At 56.9% G+C, this 13,698-nt stretch overlaps 4 protein-coding genes across 4 annotated transcripts in view; 2 read left to right on the forward strand and 2 right to left on the reverse strand.

The window, feature by feature from the left end:
• Positions 1-1,638, forward strand: part of VDBG_08818 (1-phosphatidylinositol-4,5-bisphosphate phosphodiesterase delta-3) — a gene marked incomplete at both ends in the record, with an annotated part of 2,015 nt that extends 377 nt beyond the window's left edge. The window contains one exon of the mRNA XM_003000976.1: positions 61-1,638. Within this exon, the coding sequence (XP_003001022.1) occupies positions 61-1,638 (1,578 nt within the window). The remainder of the gene's footprint in view (positions 1-60) is intronic.
• A 1,992-nt stretch (positions 1,639-3,630) lies between these two features.
• VDBG_08819 (conserved hypothetical protein) lies at positions 3,631-7,057 on the reverse strand (the record flags this gene model as incomplete). The annotated part of the gene is made up of 6 exons (XM_003000977.1): positions 3,631-3,989; positions 4,067-4,716; positions 4,783-5,525; positions 5,576-6,093; positions 6,152-6,502; positions 6,949-7,057. 6 exons carry the CDS (start codon positions 7,055-7,057, stop codon positions 3,631-3,633), a joined length of 2,730 nt encoding a protein of 909 aa, XP_003001023.1.
• Positions 7,058-7,703: 646 nt separating this feature from the next.
• Positions 7,704-8,834, forward strand: VDBG_08820 (conserved hypothetical protein; the record flags this gene model as incomplete). Its single annotated transcript, XM_003000978.1, has 1 exon — positions 7,704-8,834. One exon carries the CDS (start codon positions 7,704-7,706, stop codon positions 8,832-8,834), a length of 1,131 nt encoding a protein of 376 aa, XP_003001024.1.
• Positions 8,835-11,251: 2,417 nt separating this feature from the next.
• On the reverse strand, positions 11,252-11,966 carry VDBG_08821 (hypothetical protein; the record flags this gene model as incomplete). The annotated part of the gene is made up of 2 exons (XM_003000979.1): positions 11,252-11,757; positions 11,831-11,966. 2 exons carry the CDS (start codon positions 11,876-11,878, stop codon positions 11,281-11,283), a joined length of 525 nt encoding a protein of 174 aa, XP_003001025.1.
• Between the last annotated feature and the right edge of the window lie 1,732 nt (positions 11,967-13,698).

Below are 13,698 nucleotides of genomic sequence, written 5' to 3' on the forward strand. Positions count from 1 at the left end.
TCGCCCCTCCACAGCTACTTTTTCAGCTCGAGCCACAACACCTACCTCACCGGCAACCAGCTCTACAGCGAGTCCAGCACCGATGCCTACAAGAACGTCCTGCTTCGCGGCTGCAGGTGCATCGAGATTGATGTCTGGGACGGGGACGACTCGGACTCGGAGAGCTCCATCAGCAGCGACGAGGAAGGAACTGCCCCCGTAGCCTCGGCGCCCAAGAAGAAGGAGAAGAAGGAGAGCCGACTCCAGAGACTCAAGGACAAGGTGCCGAATCCGCTCGCACGAAAGCTCAAACGCTTGTCGTTGACAGGCTCCGAAGCGGCCGCGAAGCCCAGCAGCAGCGAAACGAAGACCCCTGCTGCGTCCTCTGAACCCTCGGCGCTGAAGAAGACACCGTCTCCGCAACTGGCTATTGTCGAGCCACGTGTGCTCCACGGGTATACCCTTACCAAGGAGGTCTCGTTCCGCGATGTCTGTGTCACTATACGCGACTACGCCTTCAAGACAACGGATACGCCGTTGATCGCCAGTCTCGAAGTGCACTGCAGCGCTGAACAGCAGAGCATCATGGTGAAAATCATGAAAGAGGTCTGGGCCGAGCTGCTCGTTCCCACTCCCGATGCTGAGGCCACGCAGCTGCCCCAACCCGGTCAGCTGAGGAACAAGATCATCGTCAAGGTCAAGTACGCTCCTCCTGGTAGCTCACCCGGACGCGACACTCCGGACCAGGACGATGAGACGCCTGCCGATGGCAAGAAAGCCAAGCCGTCCAAGATCACGCAGGAGCTCAGCGATCTGGGCTTCAACAGCCGTGGCGTCTCTTTCAAAAGCCTCGACCAGCCTGAGGCTGCCATGCCGACGCACATTTTTTCCCTCGCTGAGAAGAAGGTTATCGACGTGCACGAGGAAAACAGCAAGGCTCTCTTCGCGCACAACCAGAACTACATGATGCGCGCATACCCTTCAGGCATGCGCATCAGATCCTCCAACCTTGACCCTGCCCCCTTCTGGCGCAAGGGCATCCAAATCGTGGCGCTGAACTGGCAGAGATGGGACGAAGGCATGATGCTGAACGAAGGCATGTTCGCTGGCACGCACGGCTATGTTCTCAAGCCCGAGGGCTACCGCGGCTCCAAGGGCGTCACCCACGTAGAAAATGTCGTCCCCGCCTCTCAGATCATCCGCAAGACGTTGGACTTGCAGATTGACATTCTCGCCGCGCAGAATATACCGCTGCCGCCAGGTGACGACGACGCCAAGGGCTTTAAGCCATATGTCAAGGTCGAGCTCCACATCGAGGGGCCCGAGGAGCACATCGCCGACGACGGGCAGGAGAGGGAGGGCGAGTACAAGGAGCGCACGCAGACGCTGCGCGGGCGCGATCCGGACTTTGGCGGCGAGGCGCTCAAATTCACGGGCATCACGGGCGTGGTTGAGGGAGCTCGCGTTTGTGCGCTTTCACCGTTCGCGACGATGAGTTTGGGCCGTGATGATCTGTCGGCGTGGCCGGCGTCAGCCTCAACAGGCTGCGCGGGGGCTACCGTTTTCGTGCACCTGTCCCGACTGCGAGGGCACCTCACCCCAGGGCGTGCTGCTTTGTGCGGGTTGACGAAGCTTCTTGCGATAGGAGCTCTCGCGTGACTTCTCAGGACATGGTAGAAGAAAGTGAGAGTCTGGGAAGGGGGTTACGAAAGCATGATCTGAAATGTGGAAATGACAGCATTGCGCATCTGAGAAATATTTGAAAAATGTGTCTAGAGAAAGTGAAAAACAAAGTCATTATGATTATCCTCTCGTTCATTCGCTCGCCCATCCGCTCAGACTGGGACGCCAGCCGCCTTTTCCCGCTTGGCCTCCCCCTTTTCGGCCAGCTTGGCGCTGTGCAGCTTGACGCCCGCCTTCTCCATCAGCTTGCCCGTTTTGCTGTCGCCCTTGGCCTGGCTCTGGCCGACAGGACTGACACGCGGGGCGGCGGCGTCGCCATGCGGTGTGCCGGCGTGACTGGCCTCGGAGGCGATCTCTGTCGGAACCGTGCCGTCAGGGTTGCGGTGCGTGGTCTCGGTGCCTTCCATCTCCGTGCCCATCGTCGTCTGCCGGTGCCGAAGCGTGGGATCCGTCAGCGAGGGCCCAGGGCCGCTGGCGGGGCCGGTGCCGAGCCCGAGACCCGAGGACTGGGCGCGCTGCTCGTAGGTCGGCAGGCCAGAGGACGTGGAGGCGCCGAGGCTAGAGTCAGAATGGGTGTAGGACAGGGAGTCTGCGCCGTGCAGGCCGGAGGCGTGGTGGGGCTGGAGGCGCCGGTCAGTTCCTTGGAGGTCCGAAAGGAGAATGGCAGATGCGGAACGGTGGGGGGTGGGGACGCACGACGTCTTGGGACATGGCGGCGTGGTGTGAGCGAGAGGCCTGCGAGGTGAACCTTCTGGTCCGGGGGCGTCTGAAAAGCTTGTGCAAGGTTTGGCGGTGCTTGGAAGGTGGAGGTTTGATAGTATGGCTTGTGTCTTGTGTTCGGAGAGAAGCTTTCCTCGGGAGGAAAAGCAGCCGGATGTACCCAAGAGATATAGTTCCTCTTCCCGTCCCCCTCATTTCAACTCGAACAGCCTTGTCAGCTCGCCATCGATGTCATATTGTCAAGCGGGCGCTGGATGCGTGGGATGACAGGCGTGGCGCGTGTGGTGTTACGCCAGCGGCCCATTGAAAGATGACGACGCTGCTCGGGCCGAGTGGGTGTGATGGATTTGCCTCATGGAGGGTGGATTATCAGTGCGGGTTTCTCAACCTTGTGTTTCCAAGCATTCATATCGAAAGCGCATTGTCCATCTTCATCGGCCAATAATGCACTCCTGAGACTGGTGCTCTGGCTACGGCTTGAGAGGTGCCCTTCTACGGTGCACTGAGGCTTCCATTGCCCGGACTCTGTGATTTTCAGTGGAAAGATGGGACATCGGAATGACACACCCATCACTTGGTTGAGAAGGAGAGCCGCAAGATGGGACAGCCACCGGGAAAGAGTGCTCAACGGACGACATGTCGTCACGTCACAGCTCACAGTGGACTTCGGTACGTCATCTGGGAAAGGCAGGGGCCTGGCGGGTCTATGCTTCCCGACCCGACACAAGCTCCGCTTCCCCACAATTGGCTGGTGCCAGCCTCCAAGCTCTTGCCCCTTACCCCTGAAAGACCTTTCAGTACGCCAGCCCTACCTAGCTGCCTGGGTAGGTGGGATGACTACAGCGTGGACGACAGTTGAGAGGCATTCGATAACTTTATGTAGAAGATTGCGCAATTTGCTTTAAGATCTAACTTATACAAGCGGTATGTATTAGTTGTCGCTTCAGCCTACTCTGGTTCTCCTTGGAACCGATGGTGCTGCTCAGTTTCGACTTTTGCTTGCGACTCAACTAAGGCTACCTATAACGAGACAGGCTTGCAGGACGACCAAGTCGAATGGCACGGCCGGGACGGGCCGCCGACAAATACAGGTCTGACAATGTGTATACCCTAGCTGCCTAACAAAATTAGATCAGCCACCATTGTATCGCAGCGTCGGAAGACGACAGCGACTACGGCACCTCGAAAACAAACAGAAACTAGGCAGACTGGACCATTGTTGCACACTCTCCCATTCAACGCAGCCCTCTAGAAACTGAACTTCATCAAGGCCGGATTCAACAGAACGGGCAGCAAAAAGTGACACACGGTCACGCTCGCGAGCGGGTAGATGGAAGCAAACTCGTCGATGCGCCAGACCCGCGGGAACAGGTACATGCCGCATACCATGAGCGCCGTCATGAGGAAGCAGAAGAGGAATGTACCGCAGAAACTCTTGAGGATCTTGGGAACCTCCTCCAAGAAATTACACCGTTCCACCTCCTTGGATGTTGCGCCCCACTGGATATTGATTTCGAAGAAGTGGCAAAGGAGCGCCTTGGACACGTGAAGTGAGATGCCACCGAGGAATATGGTGAAGAGGGGAGCCCATTTGAAGTTGCAAATGACTGAGTCGTTAGCAAGCCTCTGTGTCGGGTTGATATGATACAGGAAAGTCACTCAAAGAAGAGAGGGACACACGTACGAGCTTGTATGAGGCCTTGCTGCCCCAGCCGATAACGCAGCACAGCAAGACAGACATTGCTCGCTACAGGAAAGACGATAATAATGGCGAAATAGACCGCGAACGAATCGATATAGTACTTATCATAGTGGCCGAAAAACCAACCGGTGAGAAAGTAGTTGAGCAGGGTTAATGGCCACGATAGACCAATTGCATAGTATGTCGTGATGTATGCCATTATGGTGCACTTCTTGTAGAATGGGATATTCGACCAAGCGAACTGGCGGAATAGCGGCGTGAAGGGACCTCTGTAGGGCCACTTTCGGAGAGGATGGAACAGCAGCTCGTTCACGCCGTACGCGTACTTTTCCCAGCGCATCAATTCGTCATAGACGGTCAGTGACACGCCCTCCTTGAAGCCGTCGCCTGTGTAGGCCCCGAAGCGCAGCTGGTAGCCCGAGGTCTGCAGTCGCAACGCCATGTCAAAGTCCTCGGAGACATGGGATTCGGACCAGAACTTCTCGCACTTGTCATGCTCGCAGATGTAGGAGGCAGCGTCCTGCAGCGCTGACCATCGCATGATAGCATTGTGCCCCACGAAGGGTGGAATGTCGCCCATGGCCACGGCAAAGGTGATGCTGGTGTAAATCAGGTTGGTAAACCAAGTGACTCTGGGGTCAAACGTCAGTAGGTCTCCAACGGAAAGCTCAAATTTGAACGGCAATGGCAATACATACCCCTTCTCGAAAAACGAGTCGCTAACATTCATCACACCTGATGTGTACTGGATAATGGCGACCTGTGGCGATGCCTCCATCTCGCTGACGGCATCGAGGAGACAGTCACTCGGGACTCTAGTATCGGAATCAATCAGGAGAATGTATTCCCCGATGCGGACGTCGCCGCCGGCCATGGTGCGTCCTTGATCCTCTTCAATGACCTCGTCCATGCATCGTCTGTATGCTTCTAACTCCGCGTCTTGATTCCATTTCTCATTGCGTTCCACGGTCAAGAGCTTGCCTTCGATTAGGTTACTGATCCTGAGGCCGTAATTCATATTCGACGCCTTCTTGAATCGCCCTCGCCGGACGAAAGCACGCGCCGTGGAGTCTTTGGGCTTGGGGTCATGCTTTGGCCGAGCCGTCCAGCCGATGTTGTGCTCGTCATAGAATTCCCGACGCATCTGCGCCTCGTCTTCAGATAGCAGTTGCATACCGTCGTCGTTGACAAAGATGTTGGCGCTCCCTCCCTGCATCTCATATGTTGAAATAGCAGTCTTGACTGACAGAACAGTGGGCTTGATGACAGGGTTCAGACCTTCCTTGTAGACTGGCATCTGTATAGTGACGTGGGGAAATGAACCCTGGGCTCTGTCTAGACGTCGCGGAGCCTTGCCTGAATAGTTCTGCGAGTTCTCAACAACGCAGCCAACAGGGCCTACAAGTTCAAAGATATCGGCCACGATAATGAGGAAGAAGAACTAGATCAAGTGAGCAGCAGGAACCAACAATGTTAAAGAAGACCACCTACAAGACTGACGGCGATTGTGAGCGGTGCAACGATGACGAGACACATCCTCAAGTAAGAGCCGTCAACGGTCGTCTGCAGAGCTAAGGCTCTCCAACCAAGGCCGAGACATGAGATGGAGAGGCAGAGAGCAAGAGATACAATGATGCAGCTGCTGAGCTTCAAGGGCCTCACCTCAGCGACGATGCCATTCTCCAGATCCGCTAGTGAGATCTCTTCTGGGATAGACTCCAGCGTGTGTCCTTTCTCGGCCCGCTGGTCCAACTCCTCAGCCATATGCCAGACATATCTGACAATCATTTGCTCGATATTTTCGGCTCTCGAAAGAACCTTCTGCGGATCGTCGTCCCACACCACCAACATCGGAGGGTCCTTGACAAAGGCGGCAAAGTGATGCTTGTGGCAGCTGGGGAGGTGCCTCATACTCGGGAGCACTTGGAGTTTTAGGCCATCGGATACTGGGAGCGACTGGAGGTGGTCGGGCACCCTCAGCATGATGGACTGAACAACCGGTGAGTTGACTGTAATGGCACACTGTCCCAGATTAGTGGCTGATCCATGCAGGCTGGAGGGACTTACCCACGCTGACGTTTAGCTGGCGGACCATCTCGAAGAAGCCATTCGGGATCGTTTCCAGGCTGGCTGGAGCACAGATGTAGTCCCCCCGGCCCTTCTTCAGGACGGCACCTTCCTCTGGGTCAAATCCAGACGCGTAGACTCTGCGCAACTGGTCTTGCCACAGGTTCTGTACCATAATCTCTGCTCTGATGTCTGCGACATGACCCAGATCCTGTCCTGCCCAGACGGACAAGCATGTGTCTGGCTTGTTATTGGTGCGAGGCGGCGGTTGGGAGGACTGAGACTTCAGTGAACTGGATTTTCGATGGTTTGTAGAAGACCGCCGGGAGCTCTCCGACTCGGAACGGCTTCCTGTAGTATTGATTTGGTCGACTGGGTGTTCACTAACAAAGTAGTTCCTGAGAGCCTTCATGATGAATGTGATACCTGGGGGTTGGAGGGATTCTCAGAGAGCTGCTGTGTAATTTGAGAATAAAACTGACATAACAATGGGCTTCAGGTCAAGTCTGCTATACTCAGAAATGGAATCTTATGATCAGCATTGCAACTGCGATATGAGGAAGAACGAATCCGACTGCAGGCTACCATATCAAATGGCTTTGATAAGAGATTCAAGCATATATTAAGGTCTCGATGGCAGAACTCAGAATCTGTCATGCAGGTGGCGGCCTCCGTACGTAGCAAGCCAAGCCAATGGAGTGATTCGGGATTAGGCGTGGCCATGGTTTTGGTTTGGGTGTACATGAAGAACGCCACCGCGCTGACTGGCAGCACCATCTACCATGGTCTGCTTGCACCATCGATAGAAGCTGAAGTCATGGAATTATAGCCCTGCAGTCGGGGTGGATCGATGTAAGTGGTCTTCACGTAGGCAAGACGGGATCCAGATTGGAGCACATTGGCCATCGTTTCGAGTTCCTTCGCGTTACAGCAAGATATATTTATGTCGTAGCTATACTCGCAGTCTTTGCCAGATCACCTGCATGCTCGAAAGATGCGATCGGCCTTGTTCGCGTCACTGACCTTGACACCGCAGTATGGCGTTGGTCCCCTGCTACGTGGCGTCTGCGAGGCGAAATCGCAGGTCCAAGAGGATATGTAGGAATAAAGCCACCGGAAAGAAGCTTGTTCTTCTTGGACATCTTACAAACCTTGTTAAGAGCGAGAGCCAACGATATCAGCTGGTTCGTACATGAGAGCAATGTAGCCCGTCGGTTCAGGTAGTGAGATGCTGCCGCTTGGCGATCGGACCTAGCTCTGGTCACAGAGAAATCACAGGCTCGGTAGAGCACCCTGACTTGAGTGAGAAGGTGTAAAAGGACACAGCAGGTTCTGGAAGATCCCGAAATCGAAGGCGAGCTTGAGGCTGTCGGGAGCCTCCAGCAGGTACAGGTGGTTGTCACTGCCCCACCCAAACATGCTGATAAGATAAGCCCAACTTCCAGCGAACAAATCCATGTGACGTGATGGCCTCAAGCTTCCTCCAGCAAAATGCACAACAACGCGGCCCTGAGGTGTTCGAGCACGGCGACTCTGTGACGAGGCGGACACAATGTCAGGCTACCCGACCTCTCCCCGTCGGCGCCACATTCTATCGTCGATCAACCCCGAGAACGACGACGACGAACCACCATCAAAGCGTAGAAGACGCTCCGCCAGCCCATCGCGCGACAGAGACGAAGAGAGATCGCATGCCCGCAGGGAACACACAAGGAAAAGAGACACAGAACGAGACTCACAGAAGAACCGACCGCCCCGAGCTCGCTCGAAAGATGAGGCCCGAACCTACGAAACAGAAGAAACGTCCGGCGCGGGAGACCACAAGCCCAGAGCCAAGCGCTTCCGATTCAAGTCCTCCCATTCTCGCCCGTCGCACCGCCACGACGATGACCCGGAACACCGCGCCTCGTCGCCATCGAGACGGAAGCGTCATCGACGGAGACAGCCCCGCTCTCCGACGCCGCCCGACCCGTACGCCCCGCAACCGCTCTCCCCCGATGCCGCCTTTCGCGAGTCCCTCTTCGACGCCATGGCCGACGACGAGGGCGCCGCGTACTGGGAGTCCGTGTACGGGCAGCCGGTGCACGAGTACGCGGCCGAGGCCCGCGGCGAGCTCGAGCAGATGAATGAGGAGGAGTACGCGACGTACGTCCGGCGGCGCATGTGGGAAAAGACGCATGAGGGTCTGCTCGAGGAACGAGAGGCGCGGAAGAAGGCGCGGGATGCTGCTCAGGAGGCACAGGCGCGCGAGGACAGGGATGCACGCAGGCGAGAGAGGGTCAACAGGGAGATGGAGGAGAGTCTGCGGCGCGGGGAGGAAAGGAGGGCCCGGCGGGGATGGAAGGACCGGTTTGCAGAGTACGGCCGGGCCTGGGCTGCGTGGGAGGCCGATACAGGCGCGAGGGATGCCAAGGATCTCCCATGGCCTGTGGAGAGCGGGAAGAGAGCAGACGTCGGCGATGGAGCGCTCGTGCGGCCGTTTTTCCTGCTCGGATTAGATGCCGCGGGCATCGGGGAGAGGGATTTTGCGGCACGGTTGCGGGAGGAACGGGTTCGGTGGCATCCGGACAAGATTCAGCAACGGGTGGCCGGAGGTCATGTCGACCCGGAGGTGATGCGAGATGTGACGGCCGTGTTCCAAGTGGTGGACAAGCTGTGGGGGGAGACTCGCCAGGGCAAGTGAAGCAGGGCTGCTTTGCGACACGATTTCTATGATACCCATCCATGCATACACCCAACATACAGACAGATACTGGCAAACGATCTCAAATTTCGTGCTTTTACGTCTACACCCGAGGAAAATCAAGCTTTGCGCCCGCTTGCGGTGGTAGGAGGCAAGACCCGCCGTCGGAAAGGACGAAGTGAATCAGGCGTGAAGAACCGAAGACTGGGCGTCCCTCCTGTCTGGGGTGAATAAGCCTCAACGACAGCAAGGGCGGGAGGATGCAGCAGTGTAACGTAATGGAGCGAGACAGGCCACGCAAGGCGAAGCAGGCAACACAAGAAAAGCGGCTGAAGACATGCTGCACTTGGAGGAGATGACTGGGGACGATCAACAGCAGCTCACCAGGGTCATACCGATGGGCCAAAACAGTCCACTTTACACGCACAGGCGTGTTGCTGTGTAAAATGACAAAGCTAGTATGGTATGATATGATGATAGGTGCCTCGGAGTATTTTCTCCTCCTCTTGCATGAACCACACGGTCAAGTCGAGGCCAGATACACTGGCGAGAAGCTCACCCCCCCCCAACCCCTGGTAGGCGGCTGCCGCCCCAGCCTCGTGTGGGTTGATTCTTTTGCTTCAGAGCCGCCAGTCCGTTTCAGAAGCAAGGATACGCTCCAAGCTCTCTCGTAGAGAAACTCATGTCTGAAGGATTTCTCTCTCATCACCAGCCACGCCCCAGTCTCCCCATCCTCCTTCCGCGGCAACGCCGCCTTGGGCCCGAAGCAAGCCCAAGGCGCTGTCACTCCATAGTCCCCCCCCCATCGTTGTTCCGATAATACAAAACGCAATGCAGCATTCGGGGGCCGGCGGTTGTCCCGTCAGCATGTCGTCAACCTGACATGGGCCCTTGTCCACATCGGTAGCAAGCACCCGAAGGGCGAGGTAAGGCGAGGCAAGAATAGAGTTACATAGCGCCCCGCCGCCACGGGCTGATGTTGGGGGGTTGTCTCTGAATGCATGCATGCAGCAGGACAGGACGCCGTGTTGACAGAGACACGCATTTGCATTGCATTTATTGATTCCTGGGCCGCCAGTGTACACGACAAGAGAAGCAAGAAGGCCTTCGTGGGCCAGTGTAGTAAAGAGATTAGTAAAACAGTAAAGGAACACGAGCAAAAAAAGACGCCCCTGGATTTTGAAAGAGACACACCCCCCCCTTGCTGTGCATGGTACGACATCGTATTCGCGGCCCCTTTTGCTTTCCTGCCGTGTCCTTTATTTTTTTCTTCCTTCCTTCCTTTCCCTCTGGTCATGTCGGGCGATGCAGCAAAAGATGATCTTTTTGCGTCTCCACCCTCAGAGCCACTCTATGTCGCAGTCGAGCTGAGCACACCACTTTGGTGAGCGCCCAGCACATCAGCGGGCTTGGTTGCAGGTTGGACTGGTGATGGGGATTCGTGCTGCAGACTTGGTGTTCTCCACAGATTACATCAGATCAGATCGGACGGTTGACGCGCGTTGGGGGGCGAGAAGTCGTCGCACTTGTTGCCGAGGCTGGCTGTGAGTATTTCCAGGCAGGTACCTAGGGAGGTTCCATACATGTAATCCATGGGTACTTCCTTTGAGGCGGGTGCGAGTCGGCACAGGCAGCTATGGATCAACAACAGTGGAGCAGGAGCTGGGTGACCGTCCCTTCAGCGGAGAGACAAGTGCCTGTTTTGTCATCCAGGCAGGGCAACACTGCTGAGGGAGCTGGCAACAGTTGGGGTGGCTCAGCGACCCAGCGCCCAGAGAGAGGCCCAGTAGTCAGTGGCCAGCGACCAGCGGTCTCCCTCCGCACCCGCACCTACTATTCTGGATGGCTGGAAGGAGGCATGCGGTAGACCCGCGTGGAGAAAGAGCTGCACGCCCCGCTCCGTCACCCCTGCCCCTGTCCTTCCTCTCCCGCCAGGGATTGAAACAGTGCCGCAGTGCGCATCGCCGATCCCGACTACAACGCATCCATCACACCATCTGCCGACCTTGAAACGACAGCTGCTCGACTCGACAACAGGCCGTCCGCCTTGCTTCCTGACACTTCAACCGGTATCCGTACGCTGGCATGCTCGCTTGGCACAGCAGTGACTACGCGCATCGGATTTCAGCTTTCGCCGTGAGAATGGGGGAATCGTGGTTGATGCATTGGTATATTGATTATACTCCGTGAATCCAGAACAAAAAGTGTTTCGAAGAAAAAGCCCACCCTGACACAGGCCCGACAGTGGGAGACAGTGCTGATGAACCCCCCCTTCCCAACTAATTACATTCCATCTCTAACAACACCGTTCGTTTCCTACGTCCCCCATGATCGAACACTTCAATTCACGGGTTCCAGGCGGGAGAGAAGAGAACTCTCCACGTGTCTTCTCATTACAGTGCCTCGGGCGAGCGAGGCGAGACGTCGGTCGATCGGGCCCGGCCCTTTACAGGTTGGCGAGGAGGGCGGCACCGCCGAAGAGGGCACCGACGGCGACGGCGCCGGTGACGCGGGGGGCGGGCGAGTCGCCATCGCCAGTGCGGGTGGCGCCGGCGGCCGCGGTGGACAGGCTCGAGAGCTGCTCCTGGATGGAGGTGGAGGCGGCGCCGTCGGTGGCGGTCGAGAGGGCATCCTCGAGCGAAGACTGGGCGGCGGCGATGGAGGAGCTGACCTCGGCGTTGCTGGCGCTGGAGGTGGCATCGGCGATGGCCGAGGAGACGGACTCGCTGATGGACTGGATGACGGAGCTGGCCTCGTCGAGGATGGAAGAGGCAGCCGAGGGAAGGGCACCAGCGCCGGAGGTCACATCACCAGCGACGGAGCTGGCGACAGAGCCGACATCGGGGATCGAGGGCAGCGCAGACTCAACCGCCGAGGGGACAGCAGTGGGGACCGAGGGAGTGGTGATGGTGAGCTCCTGGGCCTGAGAGTATTTTGTCAGTACGGAACGAGAAGCATACAAGTCGCAAGAAGTAAGTAAGATGGGCTCGACATACAGCAGCCAGGGAAGCGAAGGCGAGGTAAGTGACCGAAGTGTAACGCATTTTGGCGGTAGTGAGTGTTTGTTGAGGTAGGGTGATTAGGGTGTATAGTAGTAAGACGATATATTTCGAAACCGAAAGAGAGTCGTTGGAAGTACTGGATTGCTTGTTGCGGATGAGGAGCAGAAACTATGTGTACTGCATTGTGATCAAGGGGCGAGGTTTATATATGTAGGGAGCTCACGGAAACTGGCAGATGCAAGACAACGCAAAAAGAGTGACATGCCCCTCCCCTCCAAAACATGGCATCGAGCCAAGCAACGACACCAAGCCTCGAGGCGTCCTCCCACTTGCGCAACCAGGCAACCCACCCGGGGTCCAGGATCTGTCTCCCGCCTTGCCGCAAGGAGTAGCCAAGCTGGTTCATCGCTCATGCCTCAGGACCGACCTCTTCCTGTTGTTTTCCCTGTTGGTTGTTGCACCATCAGACAAACCGAGCCACTCACACCTACACGCCACTGCCACCATGCAAGCTCCCAGACCCAGACGTACCGCGCACACCCCCCCCCCCCTCCCCTGGACCTCACGTCATGTACTTTGGCAACGCGCAGGGCGGTGGGGTCCAGCGGAATTCATCGAGCCCCGTCATGGCCCCATCGTTCGAAGATCTTCCCAAGCCGCTTGCTGGAGTACCATGTAGGCCGCTACATACCCATGACTTTCCGGGGTGGCGAGTGGGCCGAGATCTGGCAGAGGCAGTTGGGCGGTCTGGCTGTCACTATCGATAGAGAGCCATGTACCTTTGAGCTGGCCCAGAGGCTGGCAAGAAGCGCGAGTTGAGCGACAAGTATCGTAGGATACCTGACTACTGGCAAGGTCCTCTGAACAATGATCGCTTGGTGCATAACCTGCACAAGCGAGGATCGGAAAAAAAAATTAGCAACAGACAAAGCAAGGAAACGAAAAGTCAGATTCGCAGCAGATCAGCAAAGACAAGCCAATGAGTGAGCCGTCGGTACCTAGGCCTGTATGCATCCACGGCGGCAGCATTGGCGCTGTGGCTGTTCGCAACACAACAAGCCACGCCTCGGACACTCGCCACGCTTGATTTCGTAGGCGGCGGCTCTTCTCTCCCGGCTAGCCTCGCTGCTTTCTTGCTTGACGGTTTTCATGTTGGGGTGCGTCTAGTCCACTCTCGTTCTAGATCGACAGGAGGGTGTGGGGTGGGAAGGCGTAATTGTTACCGAATAAAGCAACGAGGCCAGAACAGAGGCGGCAGAGACAGACAGGGTGCTTGAGAGAGAGACTTTGACCGAATTGCCTGTCCCATCCAGGCCGTTTGCCAGCCGGCCAATCGACCACTCGAGCCTAGGTCTAGAGCTTCGCCGCATTTCGGCCCTGTCTCTCAATCCAATTGGTATTATGGGTGTGCGATCCAGGCTGTTGCGGCTGTGACAAATGTCTGGGTAGTGGAGCAAAGGAGAGGCGCAGACACGCGAAGGACGCACCTAGCGAGACGCAAGATCAGCCATCGGATAGTCCATTCGCCTGTACTATCGGATCGTGTTTTTGCCCGTTTCTTTTCACCATGGTGGGCCCAAACACACGTGCTGGATTCGCAATGCCCATCCTCGCCACCCCTTGGACGGCTGACATGGGAAGGCTCGTGGTACGCACTCTTCTTGCGCATGCGAACGCGCGCCGGGCACAAACTGCCTATCGCGCTGAAGGTCGCTAGAAAGCTTGCTCCCAGACTCTAGCCCAGGCGAGGTGGACGCTACCGTCAGCCAAGCCGGCCTGGGGAATGAAAGCTGCTTGGCGTACTGTGTGCTCTTGCGCTGTGCAGCGAGCGAGCAAGAGCGTGACCGCCCCTGCTGGCGAGC

Source organism: Verticillium alfalfae, genomic scaffold (genome assembly GCF_000150825.1).
Source record: "Verticillium alfalfae VaMs.102 supercont1.13 genomic scaffold, whole genome shotgun sequence".
Taxonomy (NCBI): Eukaryota; Fungi; Ascomycota; class Sordariomycetes; order Glomerellales; family Plectosphaerellaceae; genus Verticillium; species Verticillium alfalfae.